Genomic DNA, 22,619 nt, shown 5'->3' with positions numbered 1-22,619 from the left:
AATATCTTGTTCCATGAGTGCAGTGAGGAAATGTTCTTTAGAGTTTATTTAAAGACAGAGAATTTTTATTTTGTACATCTCCTATGCAGTTATTTTCTAGCGTTACAGTGCAGCTTTTGTCTTAATCTCTTTAGCGTTTGCAATAAAAGCTAAACGTGTTCTTGCTTTGGCCTGCTGCATCATCTGTTGTCTGGCCCATTTCTTGACCTTCAAAAGATCAGATGAAGCTGTACATATCTGAAGATATAAAAATAAATTTTTGCTTGACAACAAAATATGGTTATGTTCTTTTCACGATGTTCAAACTACTGTTCCTTCTCTTTGGGTTAATGTTGTGGGAAGCAAAGTCCTTGTTAAATACAAGTTGCACAATCAATGTCAACGGTTAAGCACATAGAAAGCTGACTTTCGGGAAAGTGTTCATTTTGTGTAGTTGTGTGTGGATTGTTTTTTGTACTTCTTATGGCCACGATCGGTTTAAACGATAATCTTTACAGAACCTAGCTCCTTTAATGAGGACACTTGATAAGTCATAACGTGAAGGAATGAAATTTCCCAAATCTGGTTTTAGCTGCAGAAACGTTTGTGTGTGAAGGGGTGGGTTATGCGGGGGTGGGCTGTTTAAAAAGAGGCAGAGAGATTTGACTTTGGTCCTCAAAGATACTTGTTAGGATTTTAAAGTCCAGCTGCAGCTGCCTGGGTGTCACTGGGCTCTGAAGCATCATGGGGAGAATGGTGGGGGGACTCACCGTCTTTGGGCTGCTGCTGGCTTCTGCCATCGCACAACCAAACCAGGTATGACTTGACTTTAGAAGGGATGAAAGCTGCAAGAAATCATAGGAACTTATCTGTTTTATCACAGTCTGTTAAAATATAGATTTATTGATAGTTAAATTGTGTGTTTTAAATGAAAAATAAATAAGTAAAGTTAAAAAAAAATAAGATTTAGGATTATTATAAGATTTATTTCAAGATATACTCTCAGCTCACTGGAGTAGTGCAGGTACATGAATATCAGTAACAAGTACGGCAATCATAGCAAACTAAATTCCCTTTTTTATATAGAGTGTACAACATTGTGTAATGTGCTGACGCATCACGCTAAATAAACATAGTGAGTGTAGTCCATTCTACCTTGGTCTTAGGGCAGGGGTGGGCGAACCACGGCCCTGGGACCACATGCGGCCCATTAAAACTAATTATCTGGTCTGCAAAACTAGAATAATTTCAGGTGTCTCTCCAAAGATGGTGCAATATAGAAACATTGACTTCTGTCTAAAAAGTTACTCTGCATTCATGTCTTTTTCTTTTAAGAGTTGTTGTTTTTCTGAAGTTCATGTGTAATTTCTGAGCCGGACAGGCATTTTTCCCATTATTCCAACAGCACATGATCGCAGCATTTCTTTGATTTATTTGATTTTTTCTCTAAAGGACTACATCCCATTGGTGCAATTAGAATTACATTTAGAAAAAAAAATCACAGTTGGAAAATAAAATCTCAAAAATGTTCTGTTTTCAAATAAATACATTTTTTTTAAATCAAAATTGTCCATATTCTATGTTATTTCTTTCTCTTTTGAGGCGGATTACCAAAACATGTCTCACATCAGCTCCTGGTCCGACCCTACTGTCTGAATTTAGAACCCTTCGCAGCCCATAAATCAAAAAGTTTGCCCACCCCTTTCTTAGGACATTGTTTTCCAGCTTAACTTTCAACTTAAGGGTCAAAGTTGAAAATCAAAATTACTATTCACTGTTTAAACATTTGCACTTGTGTGAGGATAAGAGACTCCATGCACAAAAATCAATATTAGTAAAAGATTCTCCAGAGTTACCTCATTTCCATTACTTTTGAGGTTCTTTTTTGTTTGTTTGTTTTATTCTGTTGAGTCTTCCTAACTCTTGCTGAATTCCTGTTGACCTCAATTTCAATTGAAATACAAAGACTGCCCCCTATGTTCTCTCAGAGGAAGTGCACTAACACATTTAATGAGAAGCCATGTCTCAAACCCTCTGTCTTGTTAGCATTTCATTGTGATGGTCCAACGTGTCTAATTTCATTTGGCTTGTTTTGGTCGAGTTTGCTAAAAATGCATTTTGATATGATGCATTATGCAATTTCTAATACAAATTCAATAACATAAATGGTAGATGTAGTTGAGACGAGGGGGGTCAATTGCTTTTACTATACAATCAGGAAGTTGGGTACAGACTTTGTCTATTTCTATTACAATGTTAAAAGTTGAAAAATTTGCTACAAAAGTGTAACAGAGAAACCATCATCAATTATCCAGTTGTAGGATAACATCTTTGTTTTACATGTTCTGGGAATGGGCCTTTTTTTTATGATTTTTATTGGAAAGTTTTGACAAGGTAAAACGCTTCCCGGATAGACAATAGCCTCAGTTGTTGACTGTTGTCACAAACGGACAGACAGTTGGATCCAAGGCACAGACAGGAGAACAAGAGTGAAGCACAGCTTAAAGTCTACAAAGCTAAATCAGGGTCAGGCAGGCGGAGGTCAAACACGAGCGTGAGGGCACCAGGGTGGACAGGGTCCAGGTGAGGGTCAGGGCAGGCGGCAAACAATCAGAGTTGAAGACGAAGCGGGGTCAGATGAAACAGAAGATCAGGTTAGGATGAGAACGCTCAGTCATGCAGGCGGAGTGGCACAAACAAGACTTCGCACTGAGCAGAGGTCAATGCTCTACAGTAATTGTAGAAGGGAAATGGTTGTGGGCTTTTGGAAGCGACAGGAGGGGATGATGGGAAGTGTGTAGTGTGGAGACCCAGGAAGTGCTACTACTCTGGTGATGGATCCCGCAGAAGGCCAGAAGGAGAAACAGGGGACTGATGACAAGTGTAATGTTCGCTGTAAATGTTCGTTGTAGTGAGCTTCACTGTAGTGAGCTCCAGTGTAGCGAGCTCCGCAGTAGCCAGCTCCGCTCTAGCGAGCTTCATTGTGGCGAGCTAGTAACGTCCATTGTATCGCGCTAGCGTGCTCCGCTGTAACAATCTAGAGAGTTCTGCTGTATCAAGCTAGCAAGCTCTGCTGTAGCAATCGAGTGAACTCCACTGTAGCATCCTCCGCTGTATCGAGCTCCGCCGTATTGAGCTAGCTAGCTTCGCTGTAGTGAGCTCCGCTGTAGCGAGCTCCCCTAAATCGAGTTTTGCTGTATCGAGCTAGAAAGCTCCGCTGTAGCAATCTAGCGAGCTCCCCTATACAATGCGCAGCTGGCAAACATAGCGAGTCGGCCCACTCTGTCTACTTAAGCCAATGTGAGAAGACACAGGTGGGCCCACCACAGAAGCTGTGGACAAATTCATTTGGGGCCCACATTTACTGCCAACTTTAAACCATATGGGGGCCATCTGGCCCTGCTGACTGGAAAAAAAATGCCTTTGAGTTATAGCCACAGCTATGTATTTAACCTATAACATTATAAGTTTGTATATTGTGTTTGATGTTATGGTATATTCAATATCTTTAATGTCTCTTTCAATATATATATATAAAACTTGTGTTATATGACATTATGGGATCTACTATAATATATCACATAGTATATGTGATCTCAGTACATCTCAGTAAATGTTATATTTTAGTATATCAGTCAATATATTGCAGGACACTTAAGTATAAATCACAATATATTGTACAGTAAGTCATCATATGAAAGCAGCAAAAATTGCAGTATTTTAATATATTACTTCCAACTATGAACTATATTATCAATACAGTACTGCTAAATATAGAGAGAAATATCTTTTTTTTCAAAAGGGTGACTGTATTAAGAGAAATCTTACAAACAAAATAAATCAACCACAGGCAAAATGTGTGTTATTACAGATACAGCAGTAGAAGCAATGTACCCATCTACACACATTTGATGAGGCCAACCACAAATAAATCATTTATTCTGTGTCTGTTGTGAAATATCTTCTCCGTGTTTTCACAGAATGACTGGGACATCTACAGCTTTCACATCAACTCAACTGTGAGCAACCGCTATGCCACTACGGTCATCACGAGCCGCGTGGCCAATCGCATGCAGGAGTCGAAGGAGATCGAGTTTCACGTCGAGATTCCCAAAGATGCCTTCATCAGTAAATTCAGAATGTGTGTTAATGAGAAATATTCTATTAAAATGCTTAAAAATTTGGGATGGAGCATTCTAAGATTGTAGTTATTGTTTTTATTCATTAGAAGAACTGGTTTATTCAAGTAATCAAAACAAGCAAACGCAAAAAAACGTCCTCACTTCCTTGTTCTGATTTGACTCATATATTGTGTCCAAATTCCCCCCCTGATCACTATATAGTGCGTTCGCTATTTTCTAGTGCTGTCTCAATCTACTTATTCCAAAATCGAGAGCGCTCGAAATTTCCCAGAAGTCTTTGCTAACTAGATTAGCAGATATAGACCACAACGAATTGCTGTTGAAGAATTTTAAATAAAAAAGCATTAATGTTTAAATGCAATATTTGAATAAACCATCAATATTTTCACCATCAGAACACAGTGGAGTCATCAATAAATGTTGTGAAATGTTAGTGTTTATTCGATTTTCACTTTGTGAAATTGGTGACGTCATATCCAGTGTTTAGAAAAACCAAAGAAAAGTGGTGAGCAATTGAGTATCATTACCGAATTACCTTTAAAATCCAGTGTACTATATAGTCCAGCACTAAATAGTCTTTTAGTAGTTAGAGGTTAGGGGGGGGTATTTGGCCACAACCATAGTCTCTCAGTTCCAACAAAAATAACAGCTAAAGCTTGTGTTCAGCGGTGTAGCTTCCTGCTGGATCCGGCGTCAGACCGTTTAAAAAGTGAACAAAATTATGAAGCTCAGAAAAGTAAATCTGGCCGTTATCCCTGTCAGTTTTTTACTACATGTACCATGATGCATTGGGTTAAAGTGACAGCTCGCAGTGCAACGAGCACACACATCAAATAGTCTGTTTTCTCAGTTTCCAAATCTTCCAACAGTTTAGGTTAACAGTTTAGTTTTCCGTCAAGGTTTGTGTTTATTATTAACATCTCAGCGTTTGGTCCAAATTATCTTTTTAAAAAGAACTGCAGGTTTCTAATAACGTCTGGATTGAAGGAGAAATTCAGTTTCAGACTTCAGTCACTTTTGAAAGATTTGAAGAAATTTGTGCAAAAAAAAAAAAATCATCAATCAAATAATTGTTAAAAAATAACAGTTGTCTGACACAAACATTTACAAAAAAAAAAGTAAAAAAAACAACTGTTTAAAAACATCACATTAGTACTGTTTTATTTTATTTGTTATTAGCATTATTTTGTGAGGTTAAAATATAATTGCACTAAATTAGAGGCACAATCAACAACCTAGGCACATTTTCAAGTAATTTAGGCTAAAAATTATTATTGAAAAACTATCACAACTTTTATTTCAACATTCAGGAAAAACAGCTGCAACTTCCAGCTTTTTCGTCATTAATTATTACAAAAAAGGACGAGGGACTGTCCATCAATACAGACTGTGGAGTTTCTCCTTTTTTACACTGTTGGATGCTACACACATAAATATCTATACATCCACATAGATACATCTGCACTAATATATACAGTATATAAGACACTGAAAGTATCAAGTTTGTCAAATAGAGTTGGATTTATACTTGAAAGGAAGTGAACTAAATAGGATTCAACTGTCTTCTTTAGGTATATAGATGGACAACCATATGATGGTGTAGTGAAAACTAAGGAAAAAGCTCAGCAGCAGTACACACAGGCTGTGTCTCAAGGTCAAAGTGCTGGAATTGTCAGGTAAGTAAAAATACTGACAACTGATGCTGAAGTTTTTTAATTCTGTCATGACTTTATCTTCAGAATTGGAGCTCACGATCCATTCCCAGTCTGAAGTGATCTGAGTCAAAAACTGTTTTTGCTGCAGTTCTGTAGGCAGAACCCTGGAGGAGTTTAGGACGTCGGTCAATGTCGCTGCTAACAAGAAGGTCACATTTGAACTCACTTATGAGGAACTCATGAGACGCAAACATGGCAAGTATGAGCTGAAAATCCACGCTCGACCCATGCAGCCAGTCAGAGATTTCAAGGTATGCTGTACATCCCGACAAACAAAGACATTTTTTCTTTTTCAAGTTGATAATTTATTTATTTTTTGTGTTCCCACCAGATTGATGTGTACATGCATGAAAAAGCAGGTATCACTTTTGTCGACATAAAAGGGGGACTGAGCACCAAGGAATTGGCTAATGCCATTACTAAGACACAAGAAGACAAAGAGGTACTTCATACAGTGATGTTTCACTTTATATTCACATTCTGTTTTAACTCTGCTAAAGATTTCTATTGAAGTCAATAAACCATTGAAAAATAAACATTTGATTTGAATACACACTAGTGTGTGTTTATGAAAACTTGTTTAACCCTCATAAAATGACACAGTTGACACACGTCTTCATACAGACGTTCAAAATTGACCAGTTAAATAAAACGCTTGAATAGAGTAGAGCATCTCCATCTTTCTCTTTTTGATTTGACCCGCCCCCACTTCTGTTGGCCAATGGCTGAAGAGATCTTCAGTCACGTGGTTTTGTTTACAAGCTTTGGTCCAGAACAGGGATTTCCAGTAGATCCCAGTCTGAATACAGATCAAGCAAAGGTCAAATCATTTTTCCATTCTGAATACACCCCTAGTTTTCCAAACTGCCATGACCACACAAACGATTTTCAAATATATAGTTCTGATAACACATTTTTTTAATTAAAAACCAGAGTTTATGTTTGTTTCTGCCATCTTGCTCACACAGACATTCATAGACTTAATGTCTTAGAATCTCTTTTATGCAGTTTAACTGTTAAAAAGTTCACTTCGTCTACAGATAGATAGATAGATATCTTTATTTATCTCAGGGACAATGAAATTAAAAAGTGCCTCCTGGTCAGTGCAACATTCATGCTTCAAATCAACCCATGGTAAAAAACTTAATACTAAAGTAGTAAATAATAAATACAGTAGATTTGCAGCAAAAAATAAATGGTCTTACCAAGAATTATTATTTTAATAAAAAACTCTATTGACCAAGAGAGGTTTTATTCCAATTAGGATTATTTTTCAATTAAAAACTTTCTTAATAAGATTATTTTTCTTGCAAGACAAAAAATCCAATAAACTTTCTTTGTACAATTGTACATTCAAAGTTCCTACTCTCCTGTTTTTTCCTGTTGTCCCTCTTCCACAACAATTTTGAATTTTCAGGCGACTGTGGATTATTGGTGGATATTGTTTAGCGATCTAGTATGAAGGTTCTTTTCCTGATTTACATGATTAATATGGTTTTTAGATTACATTTCACACTCTTTATTCTGCCTGCTTGTGGTTGTATTTTCCCACCTTTGTTTCAGTATGTTGGTGGCTATAAAATGTAAAAATATGTCCTACATAGTAAAATGACTGCAATTACACCCAATGTTTGTGGTTTCCAGGCCTGGGTGCATTTCTATCCCACAGTGAATCAACAGACGAACTGTGACGGCTGTGGAGAGCAAGGTCTGGATGGAGAGTTAATTATTAGCTATGATGTCCAACGAGACAATGGATTTGGTGACATCCAGGTAAAACTACCAACTTTTTACAGGATGTTGTTGTTAAGGAATATGAAACGAATACACTTGAATGCATTTCTACCAGTAAAACTTAAAATGTTCTGCCTCTCAGAAAGCAGACGGCTACTTTGTGCATCACTTTGCTCCGTCCAGTCTTCCCAGAATACCAAAGAATGTTGTCTTTGTTATTGACCGGAGTGGCTCAATGAGTGGCAGAAAAATGAGACAGGTAAAGTCATGAATTTTTTCGTTCAGTTTGTTTTTTTTTTATAATATATATGCTCAACTTTAGATTGCAACAGAATCAAATCTTATTAATTAATTTTCTTTTTATTTTGTGTACCTGGTTTTCAGACTCGAATTGCTATGGTGAAGATATTGAGTGACCTTGATGAGGAGGATTTCTTTGGTTTGATCACATTTGACAGTGAAATTCTTTACTGGAAAGAAGAGCTTGTTCAGGCAACCAGTGCTAATGTGGAAACAGCCCAAGGTTTTGCCCGGAGTATTCAGGACAGAGGAGGTAGAGTTTTAAGAAAATTACATTTGGATTTTCTTTTTTTTTTTTTTTTTGCTGGAGGATGTCTCTACAATATATTTTTTTATTATTATTAATTTTCAGCCACTGACATTAATGCAGCATTGCTCGAAGGAGCCAGAATGCTGACAAGATATACACGAGAAGGTTCAGCATCGATTCTGATACTCCTAACAGATGGAGACCCAACAACAGGTAAGTCACATGTGTCAAAGTCGAGGCCCAGGGGCCGGATCCGGCCCTCTGGCTAATTCTATCCGGCCCTTCATATCATTTTATTTTATTATTTTTAATGGCCCTAATGTTTTTGGCTAATTTGTTATCTACTGGGGTATTTATAAGCTAAGTTAGAGTTTAGCTTTTATGTAAGAAACATGCTAACGTTTTTCATTAATTTGTTATCTACTGGGAATTCTAGACTAATTTAGAGTTTAGCTTCTTTTTAGCCACAATCTAACATTTTTGACTAATTTAGTTTACTGAGGAATTTTAAGCTATTTTAGAGTTTAGCTAGTATTTAAGCAACAAGCTAGCTTTTTTGTTGATTTGGCATCTACTGAGGTTTTTTATGCTCATTTGGAGTTTATCTCATTTTTAAGGCACACACTAAATATTTTTGCAAAATTGGCATGTATTGGGGATTTTTAAGCAATTTTACTACACATTTTTCAGAAATTTAGGTAAACTTCAGCGCTCCTTCATAGTTCTTTATGAAAATTTAACATTTTGCAATTTTTTTTTTACTTTTTTAGTAAAACCCTGCAGAACTGAAAGTCAATTGGATCACAATTTTAAGCAAAAAGCTTCTTCAGTGACTACTTTCAGCAAAAAGTATTCACTCTACCATTATCACAAAATACAACTTAATCTTGTTTTAATACTAGAAAATAATTAAGTGATTTTTAAGCAAGTTTTACTACAAATTTTTCAGAAATTTAGGTCAACTTAAGCGCTCTTTCGTAGATCTTTAACAAAATTTCCGATCTTTTAGCAGATTTAACATTTTCCAGATAGCTTTTGTATTTTCAGCAAATCCCTTCAGCATATAAAGTAAATTGTGTCACCATTTTCAGCAAAAAGCTTTAGCATCTTCCAAGACTAAAAGCATTCAAACTAGCATTATCACAACTTTTCTATTTTTTATTTGTTTATATAAGCAGAATTACAAAGAGGAAAAAAAAACATTTATTTTTATCAGACAAGTTTCCGATGTAGGAAAAATTGGAACTACTGAGCTCAGGAATCTGTTATCTTTTTCCAGGTGTAACAAATAGAGGAACAATACAAGAAAATGTGAGACGGGTCATCGCGGGCCAGTTCCCACTTTACTGCCTCGGCTTTGGTTTCGATGTCAGTTTCGAGTTCCTTCAAAAACTGTCGCTAATGAACGGTGGTGTGGCAAGACGCATTTATGAAGACTCTGATGCAGATTTACAGTTGAAGGTATTTCTTCCAACACCTATTGGTTCTGCTTTTTGTTTTTTTATTATTGACGGTTTGCTTAAAAAAAAAAAAATCACTTTACTTCACCAGGGATTCTACGAAGAGGTTGCAAATCCACTGCTGACAGATGTTACAATGATCTATGAAGGTGGCACCAACTTGACCCAAACTAATTTCAGCCAGTACTACAACGGCTCTGAGATTGTGGTGGCCGGTCAGATTCTTGACAATAACGTTGAAAACTTTATTCCACAAGTCGTGGCCATTTCAGTAAGTATCTACAGCACAAAATCAGATGCCATTTTCACAGCCCCACCAACATTTGTTTCCTTTTTTCCACCCATTCTCATAGGTCAGGAGAAAGGTTACCTTTACAGAAGCAGACACCGGTCCGGACCCCATTGAAAACACGACTGATAGCGTTCTACAGAGAGTTTGGGCCTATCTGACGGTTAAACAGCTGCTGGAAAAAGAGTGAGTGAAAAACAGGCACCTACTGCCTTTGTTATCTTGTTGGAAATCATGAATTATTCCAGAGAAGCTACACTGAACAAAATATAAACCCATTTGTCATGAGATGAACTCGTAGATCTGAATATGGAGGAAACTGATTTGCTGTGGCGACCCCCTGAAGGGAAAAGCCAAAGGAAAAGAAGAGGCCTTAGTTTAGCCAAAACAGCTACTATGTAGCTGAAAAAGTAGCCTAAAAAACTGAAAAGCCTAAATTAGCCAAAACAGCTAGCATGTAGCTGTAAAAAAGCATAAAAAAACAGAAAAAAGCCTTAATTAGCCAAAACAGCTAGCGTGTAAATATTAACTCCAAAACACCCTAAAACACAAAAGAAGCCTAAATTAGCCAAAAGCAGTAAAAGCAAAAGTAGTCCAAAGAGCTAGCAGAATTCAAATTTTCAAAACTTTAAAACAATAACTTTTTAACACAATTATGAATACTAAAAGCAGGCAGGAATATTATTACAGAATAGATCAACTTAAACCTTCAATAAATTTCAATATTTACTCTCCATTAAAACACATTTTGTCAAAATGATACACGAGCACAAGATAACATCGGGCCATTAATAACATTAAAACAAAGATCTGGAGGGCCGGATCCGGCCCCCGACCCTTGACTTTGACACTTGTGAGTTAAGAGATTAAATATATCAGAATATAGTAGTCCACATACCCAGCAAATATTTCAATGTGGGCCCTATACGGTTTACCTTTTGACTGAATTGGTGTTTACCTACATTGGCTTATGTGGGGACTCTGGGTCCCTACGCTAACCCGCCGCCCGGTGGTCAGTGTAGCGAGCTAACAAGCTGCCCTGCGGACAGCGTAACGAGTTAGCGAGCTCCGCTGCCCAGCGAGACAGACAACTGAGGGCCCACTCAAGCCAGTGTGGACAAACACAGATGGGGCCACCATGGAACCCGCGGACAAACCCACCAGGAGCCCCCTAATTAAGCCCAAAGTAAACCATATGGGGCCCACATTGAAATGTTTCCTGCAGTTACATTCCAAAACACACTTTTAAAGTAGATTTCTGATCCTTAATTGAATAAGGAATGACAGACTAATCACCATTTTTTTTTTTCAATGACTGGGATTAGATCCAGGATACACGTGACCCCAAATTAAAATCTTTTCTCCAATGACAAAAAAGTCCAAGAAATAGGTTTAAAATTCAGGAATCTTAGAGAAAAGACAAACTGCAAATTGTGAAAAGAACAGTGCACGACTTTGAGTTTACCCTGCAGTTTTATGTGCAAATTTGCAACATGTGGAACTGCATAAAAACAATATAATTGTTTAACACTTGAATTGCAATGCAGGCTGCTGTTATCTGGTAATGAAAAAGAAAAGGTGAAGAACGAGGCTTTGGAGCTGTCACTGAAGTACAGCTTTGTGACCCCGCTGACATCCATGGTGGTCACTAAACCACAAGAAGGGGACACGGAAGTGCTTCACAAACCTGAAGAAGGGAAACCACACAGAAACCGCCATCGAGGAGTAGGCTCCACAGCCAGGAAGCAGGGAACATTAATGGGTGAGCAAACACAAATCAACAACAAAACACAGCATTTGTTTGCATTTTTCTTACTACTTTTGACTTTTATGCAGGTCTAAATTTGTGTTCTTTATTTTTAAAGGAGCCATACCATGATTTTCTTAAGTCTTTCAGAGTATCCATACATATTTTACCTTCTGAACACTAAAAAACAAATGATTTGATGAAATATGAGTCATTTTTGTGGACCATTTTAATACCCGGAAGTAAAATAACTCAATCTCTGAGGCTCCGCCTTTCGCTCCTTGACGGTCCCGCCCATTTCACGACCATCAATGAGCCTCCTCACCATGCCTGCAGTTCCTGCTGGTAAACAAACAACCTCTGAACTATTTTTAAAGATGGATATGCAGATTGTGAAGCCTTACAATCCGATCCGGAAGACATTGAGTCGTTGTATTTACACTCAGGGAAAATGTCACTTCATGTTGCATTCCTCATAAAACGTTTATGTTCTTTTCATGCATCTACACAGTTTTGGAAGTTGTAGCGTTAGCTCGTGCTATGCTTACGAATGAAGAGTAAAATGCATTCAAAACCTCAAAAAGTAGAATTCTTGTGGTGTGGCCCCTTTAAAAAAGAACAGAAAAGTGTAAAGATTCACAGCTTTTGGTGTTTATGCCCTTAAAACGAGGTTAATGTTTATTCTGATGATAAAATTTAATAAATTGATGGAAATAATATTTGAAATATTTAGTCAACCTAAAGAATAAAATGAAGTAGTCGTATATGATATAGCGGTAAGTATCCCAACATGATATTATCTTCATAACAATAAATTTAAACTAATTTCAAACTGTTAAAGTCATGTACTTTTTTCTTGATTTTTTCTAGTTGGTTCGAGCCCAATTTCTCGCACTGGAATAGGTAATGTATAGAAGCTTTCTGTTTAAGCTCTTTGCTTTAGAACAGGGGTCGTGGTACACAGAGGGAAAGACCGTGGCACGCAGGGGTGTGACAACAACAAGCACTTGATCTGTTGTCCGTGTCCTCATATTTGAAAATACAAAAAAAAAAAAAAAAACGGTTTGAGTGACAACCTTCTCTCAAAATAAGCTTTTTGTGGGATCATAAGGAAAAGCTCCATCCAGGCGGGGCTGCTACTTTGACCCCACCTATTGTTCAAATCAGGATCAGCTATAAGTAAACAAAAAAAAACAGATTGAAAACTTGAAAAAATGTAAAAAAAAGGTAATTAAAAAAAAAAAATTAAAATTAAACTTGAAAATTTGAGCAATACAATGTAAATTTAAAAGAAATACTGAAAACTTGAATAAAAAACAGTATCAATGTAAAATTACCAGCAGAAAAATAATGTATCAATTAGTAACAGCTGCTGTCCGTCCACCATCCTAGTGAGTTTGGAACAAACCCCATCAGAGGAGTATAAACTCAAAAACGGTGCCAAAATGGACACAGGTTAGAAAGGTAAATGATGTCACCAGACCTCTGTCAACAGACATCAGTCTGACAATCAGATAGCCAATGAGCTCAAAGCCCCGCCCCCGTGTGAAATTAGGCTCAGCTCAACAGCGAAAACTCAAAAATCTGAATTGAAACTATAAACTGAGGACTGAAAGTGAAGATTCAGGAAAAGAAAAGTTCAAACTTCAAAACAGCAGCTGTTACTAATGAGTTTATAATTTTTCAATTGGTAATTTTACATTTATAGGTTTTTTTAATTCAAGTTTTCACTTTATTTTAATTTAAAATATATCTATGAAGTTTTCAAGTTTTATTTCACAATTTTTTAGTTACAATGTCTGTTTTTCAAATGTTCAATTTTTTTTTTTTTTTTTTTCACTTTAAGCGGATCCTGATTTGACCCCATACAAAGCTGTTTATTGTAAAATAAAAAAACACATGGAGTCATGGGGCGATGGGAACATTTGATATAGATGTCCCAAAAGTGTGTCGGCGTCTTGGTTTGATTTTTAACATCAGTTGCAAAAATCGGATTTGTTTGGATATGGACAGTAAAAGAGCATAGAAACTGAATAAAAAAATCAAGAGAGGATCAAATTAAATTACATTTTTTGTGTCCGTTATTCAGCACAGATGGCGCCTCGGTCCTTCCACCCTGAATTAAGCCAGTTAAATCGTAAGATTTTGTTCTGCATTTTTGTGTTTATGTAAAAAAAAGTAAAAAAAATTAATGTTCCTTTATCGTAAAGGTGGGCGGCATTCTTCAAGATTCCCAGGTATTTGTATGATCTTAATGTGCCACTTTTGTCACTGTTTTAAAGTTAAATATAAACCTTTCAGTGTCAGATGTGTTCTGCTTTTTTAAAATGAAACAAACAGGCTCATTATGAACATTCCTTTATCCTAAAGCTTTGGAGGATTCTTCAGCACACCACCAATCCCAAGTACTACCAGGACCACCGGCACACCCAGGAGTAGCAGGACTCCCAGGAGTACCGTCATCTTCAGGTAAATGTCTTAATGAGTCAATTATCTCACTAGTTGGTTAACTGTAACCTGTCAGATTGTTCAATTTTGCTCTGCATTTTTCAATGACGCTACTACAGATTTATGTCTAATTATGATCAGTTAGACAGCTGTAGTAACAACTGCTGCGACGCATGTTTGTGTTGCTAGAATATTGTTATATATCTTTGTTTGCAAAATTATTTGTATGATATTTAACTGTGACTTATATATCTTTGTCTTTTAGGAAGCTGGTTCGTTCCTATTTCCTTAGACGACTTTCAAGAGGAGATTGATCCCAGTGAGTATCTAAGCTGTTTTGCCTGCTGTATTAAGGATGTGTTATTATAGAGGCGATGGTGCACAGCCCAATTGGAGTATTCAAGCCCATAACCGTTCTATGGTTCTCACATATCCCAGTAGAACTTTCAAACCAGTTCTAAAAACATGTCTTAAGCATTAATTGTGGGAAAAACCCCAAAATGTGAATCCAAAGCGTATGGTACGTTGTCTTTGAGCATCTTGCTTTAACTATTACTGACGCCTTGCAGGATCATGGCTGTTTTATATCATTTGGTTTAATCATGCTTTTAAAACATATTTTGTCTGAAGATTATTTTAAATATAAAAATAATTTTTGCCCTTTAGCTCTTCAACCGCCCCCTGTATTAGATGAAATGGATTACGGTAAATATCTGAGCTGCTGTATTTCTAAAAATCGGTTCTACTTACGGTTCCTTTAATTTTAATATGTTTAATTTTGGGGAAATGTTTATGAAAGCAACTTTTGTAAAAACTGAGAAAACAAACAGATCCAGAAAAGTTAGAGGAAAAATGGTTACAAACTCCAACATGTTAAACTGTAGAACTGATGTCTTTTTACCTATAGGGCTGGGTTACTAAAATCAGCTTAAATCTAATTAAGCTTAAAAGATCAATTATCGATTCATAAAAATATAAATTGATTTAGCATATAAAGCTAAAGTCTGCTAGCTTGATGCTAACGTTTAATGGAATTTCCCATAGGACGGCTAATGCTAAAGCTCGGTCGACCTAAACGTACATTTCTGAATAAATAAATATCTTTATAAACTCACAGATATTAATTTTCCAAACTCTTTTAAAGAATTTTTTTAAAGTAACCATTCATGGTCTAAAACATCGTTTTTTTCCTTATACTGTCTACTTCTTCTGGAATAAGGTGTAATGCTATAGCGTGATCGCCACCTAGTGGTCAAACGGAAACAGAACAATGTTTACAACATTAATAATCTGAACATTTTTGTTAGGACTTCTCAGTTTGAGAAACCATGTAACACTGTATGCTATTAACAATCTCATCAATTCACTAATTTTTTTTTAGTATGTGAACTGTATAAGATTAATATAAAAATATTCAAAACATAGAGTAGATTATTAATGTATTTCCAAACAAATGCGCATAAATGAGTAAATTCAGAATTTAATTGAACTGAAGGATAAAAAGAATAGAAAAAAATCTGAATCGAATCGATCCAGACTCCTGTGGATCAAATCGAATCAGTTCTGGAAATTATAATCGATACCGAGACCAAAGGTAAATTTTTACTTTTTTACTTTTACTTTTTTGCTGTTCTTCTGCCCTTTTGGCACTCACAACCACCCATTCGTAGCTTAACCAAAGTAGTACAAGAAATGCTTCTATAATATTATTTTAAATCCGGGTTAAGTTTTGAAAATGAACTCTAACTTTAATTATTTGCTTGTTTTCCTATACTACTAAAAATGATTACATTTAAACAAATTATATCATCTTAACCCTTCAATATGTGAAAAATCTTTGTTTTTGGTTTTCTTTTTTTAGAGGAGTTTTTAGAGGCTTCTTCAGATAGCTCTCCCCCGGGTAAGTACTTCAGAATTACATTCATAATTTGAACTTTTTCACATGGAAGTTGTAAGAACTTAATTATTTACAGAAAAAATATTTCATCATATCCTCCAGCAGTTATGCATAGCAAAAAAAAGGAAAAATTCAGCATGGTGACTTTTCTATTGGTTTTATCTCCATAGCAACCATGTTATGCTTTGGTCACCTGGAGGTGATGAACAGGTCTATATAATTTTTGGAGAATCTGTAAAAGTAAATTTGGGGATTTCCCCTGGTAACCACACCTAAATTCCTATTTTGTTCATATTGTATGTCATATTGTTTCATTCAGCTTAAGCCAAGAATTTATGCATCAAATGTTTGCAAAATTCCGTAAAAAAATGTGCGAGCTGTAACATTCACTTCTAATTTTAACATTTTTTCCCCAAGTACCGTATTTTTCGGACTATAAGTCGCACCGGAGTATAAGTCGCAGGGGCCAAAAAATGCATAATGAAGAAGAAAAAACCATACATAAGTCGCACTGGAGTATAAGTCGCATTTTTTTCAAGTAATTTATTTTTGAAACTAGTTGAAAAAAACGATATTACATCATCCTGGAAGGTACGTTATAACATTCATAAGTGAATAGAAAACAGGCTGAATATGTGTCAACACATATTCACATATTAGCATCATGAAAAAAACGAAAAGGTGTAGCATTTATATAACATAACAGTTTTCTTTAACTATAGCCTCAAGAACTCATCAACTTTGTATCTTTACTGTAATTAATTGCACGCAATCTCACTCCATATCACTAAATCCATTAAATTCTTAGTCCTCTGTGTCACGTCTGAATAACTAAAGTAAATAAAGTAATTGCATAGATCACCATAAGAGGGCACTCTAGACTTACGGTCCATATCTCATCATTAAAAATTCGTATATAAGTCGCACTGGAGTATAAGTCGCAGGGACATTCAATCTATGAAAAAAACCGCGACTTATAGTCCGGAAAATACGGTAAGCTTCCCAATGAGGGGGTTAGGAGGCGATGGATCAAAGTCCCTAGGAGGAGCTTAAATTTGTGGGTGGAGCTAGGGGGTGCTTTTTTATTTTTTTGGGAAATTCAAGATGGTCTCCTCCTGAGGTCAAAGGTCAACAAAACTTAAGTTGTTAGTTGTAGACTTAACCTGGTGGTATGTGTGTGAAATTCTGTAATTTGCTCAGGCAGAAGTAGTTTTTTTTCCATATTGTGGCAAAGTATGTGTGCCTATGACCATCCCATAACTTAAAAAAAACTTCCTATGGATATCCATATAACTAGTGAAACCCCCACCAACACTATGAACGCCTCAAAGTTGTATTTATATTTACCGGGTGTTGTTAGGATTCCAGCTGTAGCATAAATGTTCTCAAAACATTCATCATCAAACTTGCTCTGATACTTTTCTGTGTTGTTAAAGTGACAGTAGTCGATTTGTGTAAAAAAAATTGTTTTCGTTGTGTGTGATAGCAGATCTCTTTGTCTCCAGTGACAGTTAAACACAGATTTTGGATCAAATCTGACGGCCCATCCCGACCACTGTGCTTTGACATACCTGGAACTGTCGTCCTTAAACTTTTTCATCATCCCAGCAGAGGTCAGTGATGAGACTTCTATGGAGCCGTTTTCAGGCCAATATTATTTCAAATCTAAATAAAACAAAAAAATATTGGTGTATGGCCAAAAAAAAGTAAAATGTCCAAAACTTTTTGCTATTCTAATGTAAATGGTATTATTTGTACCTTCAAATGTTTTGTTTTTTAGGTTTCAAACCCCAAAATTTCAATTTCAAACCTTTTTTTCATTTTTAACTCATTTTTTCCATTTTCAAATCTGAAAACTGTTTAAAAAATTTGGCCCAATTCTCTACACCTGAATTTAAAACAATAAGATGGCGCTTTGCACGGGCTAGAACAGCGTTTTGGACGTGTGTTTGTACGGGTGAATTTTAAACTCGTCTTTGGACAACTTCCAACTATGATAGTACAGACAATATTAGGGCTGTGGATCATCACTTAGGTGGCGATCCGATCCGATTCACGAATCAAGAGCAACGATTCACGAGTTGAACCACAATTCTTACTTTTTATTATAATGTTTATTGCTATGTGTATGTCTATTTACTAGATGAATGAAAATTGAAATTATTTGTATTTAATCATCATTTATACCTTTATTTAGAACAGGTGATCAGAATCAACTAGACTGATTAAAAAACACAAAGATTCAGATAAAAAGAGGTTTTTTTTGTCATTTTAAAGTTTTTTTGTTTTTCCATCTTCTGGTTCAGCAGTAAAACAACAAAAAAAGGATAAAAATCACTTTTGTTTTGGGTCATTTAACAACAAAACCTGAAAATGTTCTACACAGTTTTTTATCTTCAAAGTTCTTCAATATTTTACGTTCTAAGCATCACATATTGCTGTGGAGCTCCTGTGAAAAGTATATTTTTTTCGCAGCAGAATCAGCTGATTCACGTTGATTACATCCGCCTTTCAGCAGCGTGAGGCTGTTTCTTCAGAATAAGTTGGAGTTTCGTTAATTACGTCAAATGTTGAAGAGTTATCATAACCAAAGTAATGTAAACACTGGAGATAAAGCTCCGATGTTAAAGCTAATTCATTTTTTCAGAAGTTATGTCTGTGAGCGGAACTTCAGTCTCAGTTTTTGAACGGAAAAAAGCTCTTGCTAGTTTTACGTTGAAAACCGGAAGCTTCACCGTCACGAAGATGTGTTTACTTCCGGTGGAAGTACGGCGGCTCTTTCGGCTTATTTTAGTTCGTAAACTTAAAATCTGACATTAATCTGCATTTCAGAGCAAAAATACATTGTCCCCAGATGATATTTTGATCATCTGTTGCTACAATTTACCACATTTATAAAGATCGCAAATCAGCGATCTTGGACGTCGCGAATATCCGTACTCAAAATTTTGGGAGCAGATCGCGAATACCCGAGCACCCGGATACTCGTTACAGCCCTAGACAATATAGTCATTTTCTGACCATACTTATCACAGTTCTCTGAGTAAGTGAACACACCGGGACTGAAGTTACCACCCTCATCGACTTTGATTGGTCCTTCATGTTAGCCCCGTCCCAACACGGCCCAACGCGGCGCAAAAGTTTTGGAATTGAAATTTTGAGTTTGAAACCTAAAAAAACAGAACATTCAAAGCTGAAAATAATTAAGTTTATTATAGAATGGCAAAAAAAAAAAAAAAAAATTGGGACATTTTACTTTTTTTTTTTTTTGCCAAACACCAATAATTTTTTCAAAATGTTATATTTGGGTTTCAAATATTTATGGCCCCAATTTGGCTCCACAGACATTTCAGGTAAAAGCAAACATTGTGATATACCATATTATTTCATGCCTGTGTAACTTTTGTCTGTTTGTCTCAGAGCTTTATATAAATGGTGAACTGGATTCAGTGATGTACGGAGGCTTCAAAAAGATTGTCATCCGTGTTGGAAGTGACCAGCGCATCGAGGTTGATACTGAATGGATCACGGTCCAGAAGGGACAGACAGTGTCCTACTATAGGGGACTGGATCCAATCAGATCTGGAAGGTGGCTCTGCCCGGTTAAATAACCTGTCATCATCATCAGAATGAACAGAAATGGAAACTAATGCAAAGTTGTGCGTATTCTTCTAGTGCAACCATCATCAGGACAGACAAGGAAATAGACATTGAAGTTGAGGACATCCGCCTGGTCATCTACATTCATCAGAAGGACAGAGAAGTTCTGCTCTGGCCAGTCTTCAGACAAATTCCATCTGAAAGTAACACGGACGGACTCTTAGGTGACTAAATGGAGTGATTGTGTTCATTTTTATCTTAGATCTGGGCAAAAAAAAACTTTTAAATTTAGCAGTTTTGTAAAAAGTTTTTCAATAACATAGCATAGTTGTCTTATTCTTTTCTTGATGGCAAAGACATTTTGAGAGACACTGACATGATTGTAGTACTGTACAGGCATGTAGTTATTATGATGCAATACCTGCTAAATAAAATCTAGTTAATTTAGCCCTATAGTTGAATAAAAATCTCAGTGAACAATGCAGAAAAATGACAGTGAAAAACACACTTGGGTTGTAGTCAGACTGGACACATCTGGTTCTCCTTAAGTGAACCCAAGTTCTTTTCGCCTGATAATCAGGAACAAATGTTCAGTTCAGGACCAGGAACCGCTCTCTGACCAAATCTTTACAGGTGGTCTTGGTTTGTTTCCCATCAGATTGAGCTCTGGTCATCTTTAAGTATCTTCAGTCTGAATAGAGTTGGAGTAAAACAATTGGACCACAGGAGCCACCATAGCCAAGGATCACTGGATGTAAACAGAATAACAAAGCAACAATGAGACACAGCAACTGAAATTTGGTCAGATGAATCCAGGCTCATTAAAACATTTAACGTGATCCACATTTCTTCTTGTTGACAATCTATCATAAACACTATCAGCATACCTTCTGAGCCATTGTCTCCTCACTTTCCATCTTGCAGAATACATCAGTCATACCAAAATAGCCGTAAAAAGTGTTGTTGATTCAGACGTTCAAAACCACATATAAAGTTAAGTGAACTATTCCAACAAGGATTGCAAAGCTTATTATTTTTTTCTCTTGTTGCTTTGCCCCACCCTCATAACTCTTGGCCAATCACTGAAGAAATCTTAAGTCACATGGATTTTGTTTACAAGCTTTGGTTCCAACAGAAACCAAGACACCTATCAGAATATGAACCAAAAGCAAGGTTCAGGACTCGATCCAGTCCAAATTAAGTGGACTCGGTCCGGACTTTTTGATTTGACTTGTTTATTTGTTCCATTCATGAAGCATTGCATTAAAATATTCAGTACAAAACATATCTTCAAAACTTGTACCCCAACAATAGAAAAACATATCTTCTTAAATCATACTTCGTCCTATGATTTTCATCTTCTGAGGTGAAAACAAATAATTTTTGCAGACTTCTCTATATTTTTTACTTTTTACATTTTTACTTTAGTTAAGCATCTATAACTCATCGCTGTTATATTTTTGCTAACAAGTTATTTTGTTATTTTCTGTAGTTTTGAAAGCTGCAGTCTACCAGATATCCCAGAGAGTCCCGCTCACCAAAGTAAAGATCAACAAATCTGAAGTCGAAGTAACGGAGTACGTATTTTTGTATGAAATAATTTGCTCATATTTTTTTATTTCTTTGGTTTAACAAGACAAACGTTTGACCTTTCTTTTTGTTTTCTGTTGCAGCGCCCATGCAATCGACTACAGTCTTGGCTCTCATAGGTCCATGCCGTGTTTTCATGGCTCAGCTGATCAGATTCTACCAAGACCTCTCAGCCATTTTCTCGTGAACCAGCTTTAAATGGGAATTCTTTTCAATCCTACCAAAAATTAGCTGTTTAGATGTGAAAATTTACTAGACCTTTGATGAACACAAACTATGTCAATGATTCATTTGACAATAGAGCTCATTAAAAAAAAAAATCACAGAGTTGTGACTTAGGTTCACTTGGGTTAATCATCTAAATTTGTAGAGATTGTAGGTTCTTTGACATTTCAGTTCTACTGCACAGTGACATTAAACTACATGGTTGAACAGAGGGAGATCTCGAATTCTTTGAACTTTTGTGGTCTTTTGTTAACTTTTCATTCTAAATCTAGTACTACTAACTCTAAAAAACTCAGCAGTTGCTGGAGGCTCCAGTGACCTGTGACCCTGAATGGGAAAAAAGCAGGTTAAGAAAATGGAAGGTGGCAGTACTCTAAATAAGTGGTTCTCAACCCTCCGGGTCGTGGACCGGTACCAGTCCGTGGCCGTCTTACTACTGGGCAACAGACAGAAAAAAACAAATTCATGAACTAACTTTGATTATTTATATTTTGTTGATTTTCTGGTTCTGAATGAAGTTTGCATTTGGATTTTTCATTTGGAGAACTACTTATTGCTCAAATTGAGCTGTTGGCAGACGTTCGTGCTGCGCTGGTCGCTAAAATCGCACCCCGGGACTTCAGATCGCCTCATGTCACGTCTATTCCATTGACTTAACATTGAAACTGGTCACCTCCGCCCGCGGGAATCGCGTTCGGTGGGAATGCCCCTTTAAACATCGGATGCAACTGAAGTCAGCGGTGTCTGGAATCCAGTTTGACCATAAAGGGAGAATCTACACTGCTCACAAAAATTAAAGGAGCACTTTAAAGAAACACATTAGATACATCAGATCTAAATATGAAGTTGGATATCTATACAAATAAACACAGGGCAGTGTCTTAGGAACAAAAGGATGCCAAGGCTTTTAATGGAAATAAAAGTTTTCAGCCTACAGAGGGCTCAATTGTGTAGACACCATAAAATCAGAGTGAAATGAAGATGTGGCAGGCTAGTCCATTTTTTCCAAAACTTACTTTCTGCAGCTCAAAATGCTTTTCAGTATCTTGTGTGGCTCCCACGACCTTGTATGCATGCTTGACAATGTGGCGGCATGCTCCTAATGAGACGACGGATGGTGTCTTATGGCATTTCCTCCCAGATCTGTGTGAGGGCATCCCTGAGCTGTTGTACAGTTTGAGGAGGAACCTGGCGGCGCCTAATGGACCGAAACATAATGTCCCAGAGATGTTCTATTGGGTTT

General features: G+C 36.5%; 1 protein-coding gene across 6 annotated transcripts; it reads left to right on the top strand.

Annotated features, from left to right (window-relative positions):
- Positions 1 to 659: 659 nt before the first annotated feature.
- itih3b.2 (inter-alpha-trypsin inhibitor heavy chain 3b, tandem duplicate 2) lies at positions 660 to 21,588 on the top strand. 6 transcript variants are annotated; one of them, XM_036212085.1, is made up of 25 exons: positions 660 to 795; positions 3,960 to 4,120; positions 5,693 to 5,797; positions 5,925 to 6,087; positions 6,168 to 6,278; positions 7,481 to 7,609; positions 7,713 to 7,829; positions 7,955 to 8,123; positions 8,223 to 8,333; positions 9,400 to 9,581; positions 9,672 to 9,851; positions 9,934 to 10,055; positions 11,417 to 11,631; positions 12,487 to 12,519; positions 13,706 to 13,753; positions 13,827 to 13,853; positions 13,987 to 14,085; positions 14,330 to 14,383; positions 14,731 to 14,769; positions 15,926 to 15,964; positions 17,467 to 17,574; positions 19,382 to 19,550; positions 19,637 to 19,785; positions 21,054 to 21,138; positions 21,235 to 21,588. In XM_036212085.1, exons 1-25 carry the CDS (start codon positions 724 to 726, stop codon positions 21,347 to 21,349), a joined length of 2,802 nt encoding a protein of 933 aa, XP_036067978.1. In that variant the 5' UTR covers positions 660 to 723; the 3' UTR covers positions 21,350 to 21,588. The 6 variants fall into 6 exon arrangements, with proteins under 6 accessions (XP_036067978.1, XP_036067981.1, XP_036067979.1 ...); XM_036212088.1 differs by lacking the exon at positions 13,706 to 13,753; XM_036212086.1 differs by lacking the exon at positions 13,827 to 13,853.
- The last annotated feature ends 1,031 nt before the right edge of the window (positions 21,589 to 22,619 follow it).

This window comes from Oryzias melastigma, linkage group LG5 (genome assembly GCF_002922805.2).
Source record: "Oryzias melastigma strain HK-1 linkage group LG5, ASM292280v2, whole genome shotgun sequence".
NCBI lineage: Eukaryota > Metazoa > Chordata > Actinopteri > Beloniformes > Adrianichthyidae > Oryzias > Oryzias melastigma.
The sequence above is the reverse complement of the archived record's forward strand: the minus strand, read 5'-3'. Positions and strand labels throughout refer to the sequence as shown.

Coding starts and splice junctions, on each gene's coding strand:
- itih3b.2 (XM_036212085.1), top strand. CDS start 724: ATGGGGAGAATGGTGGGGGGACTCACCGTCTTTGGGCTGCTGCTGGCT. Junction 11,632..12,486: donor GAAGCAGGGAACATTAATGG/GTGAGCAAACAC, acceptor GATTTTTTCTAG/TTGGTTCGAGCCCAATTTCT. Junction 12,520..13,705: donor AATTTCTCGCACTGGAATAG/GTAATGTATAGA, acceptor TCCGTTATTCAG/CACAGATGGCGCCTCGGTCC.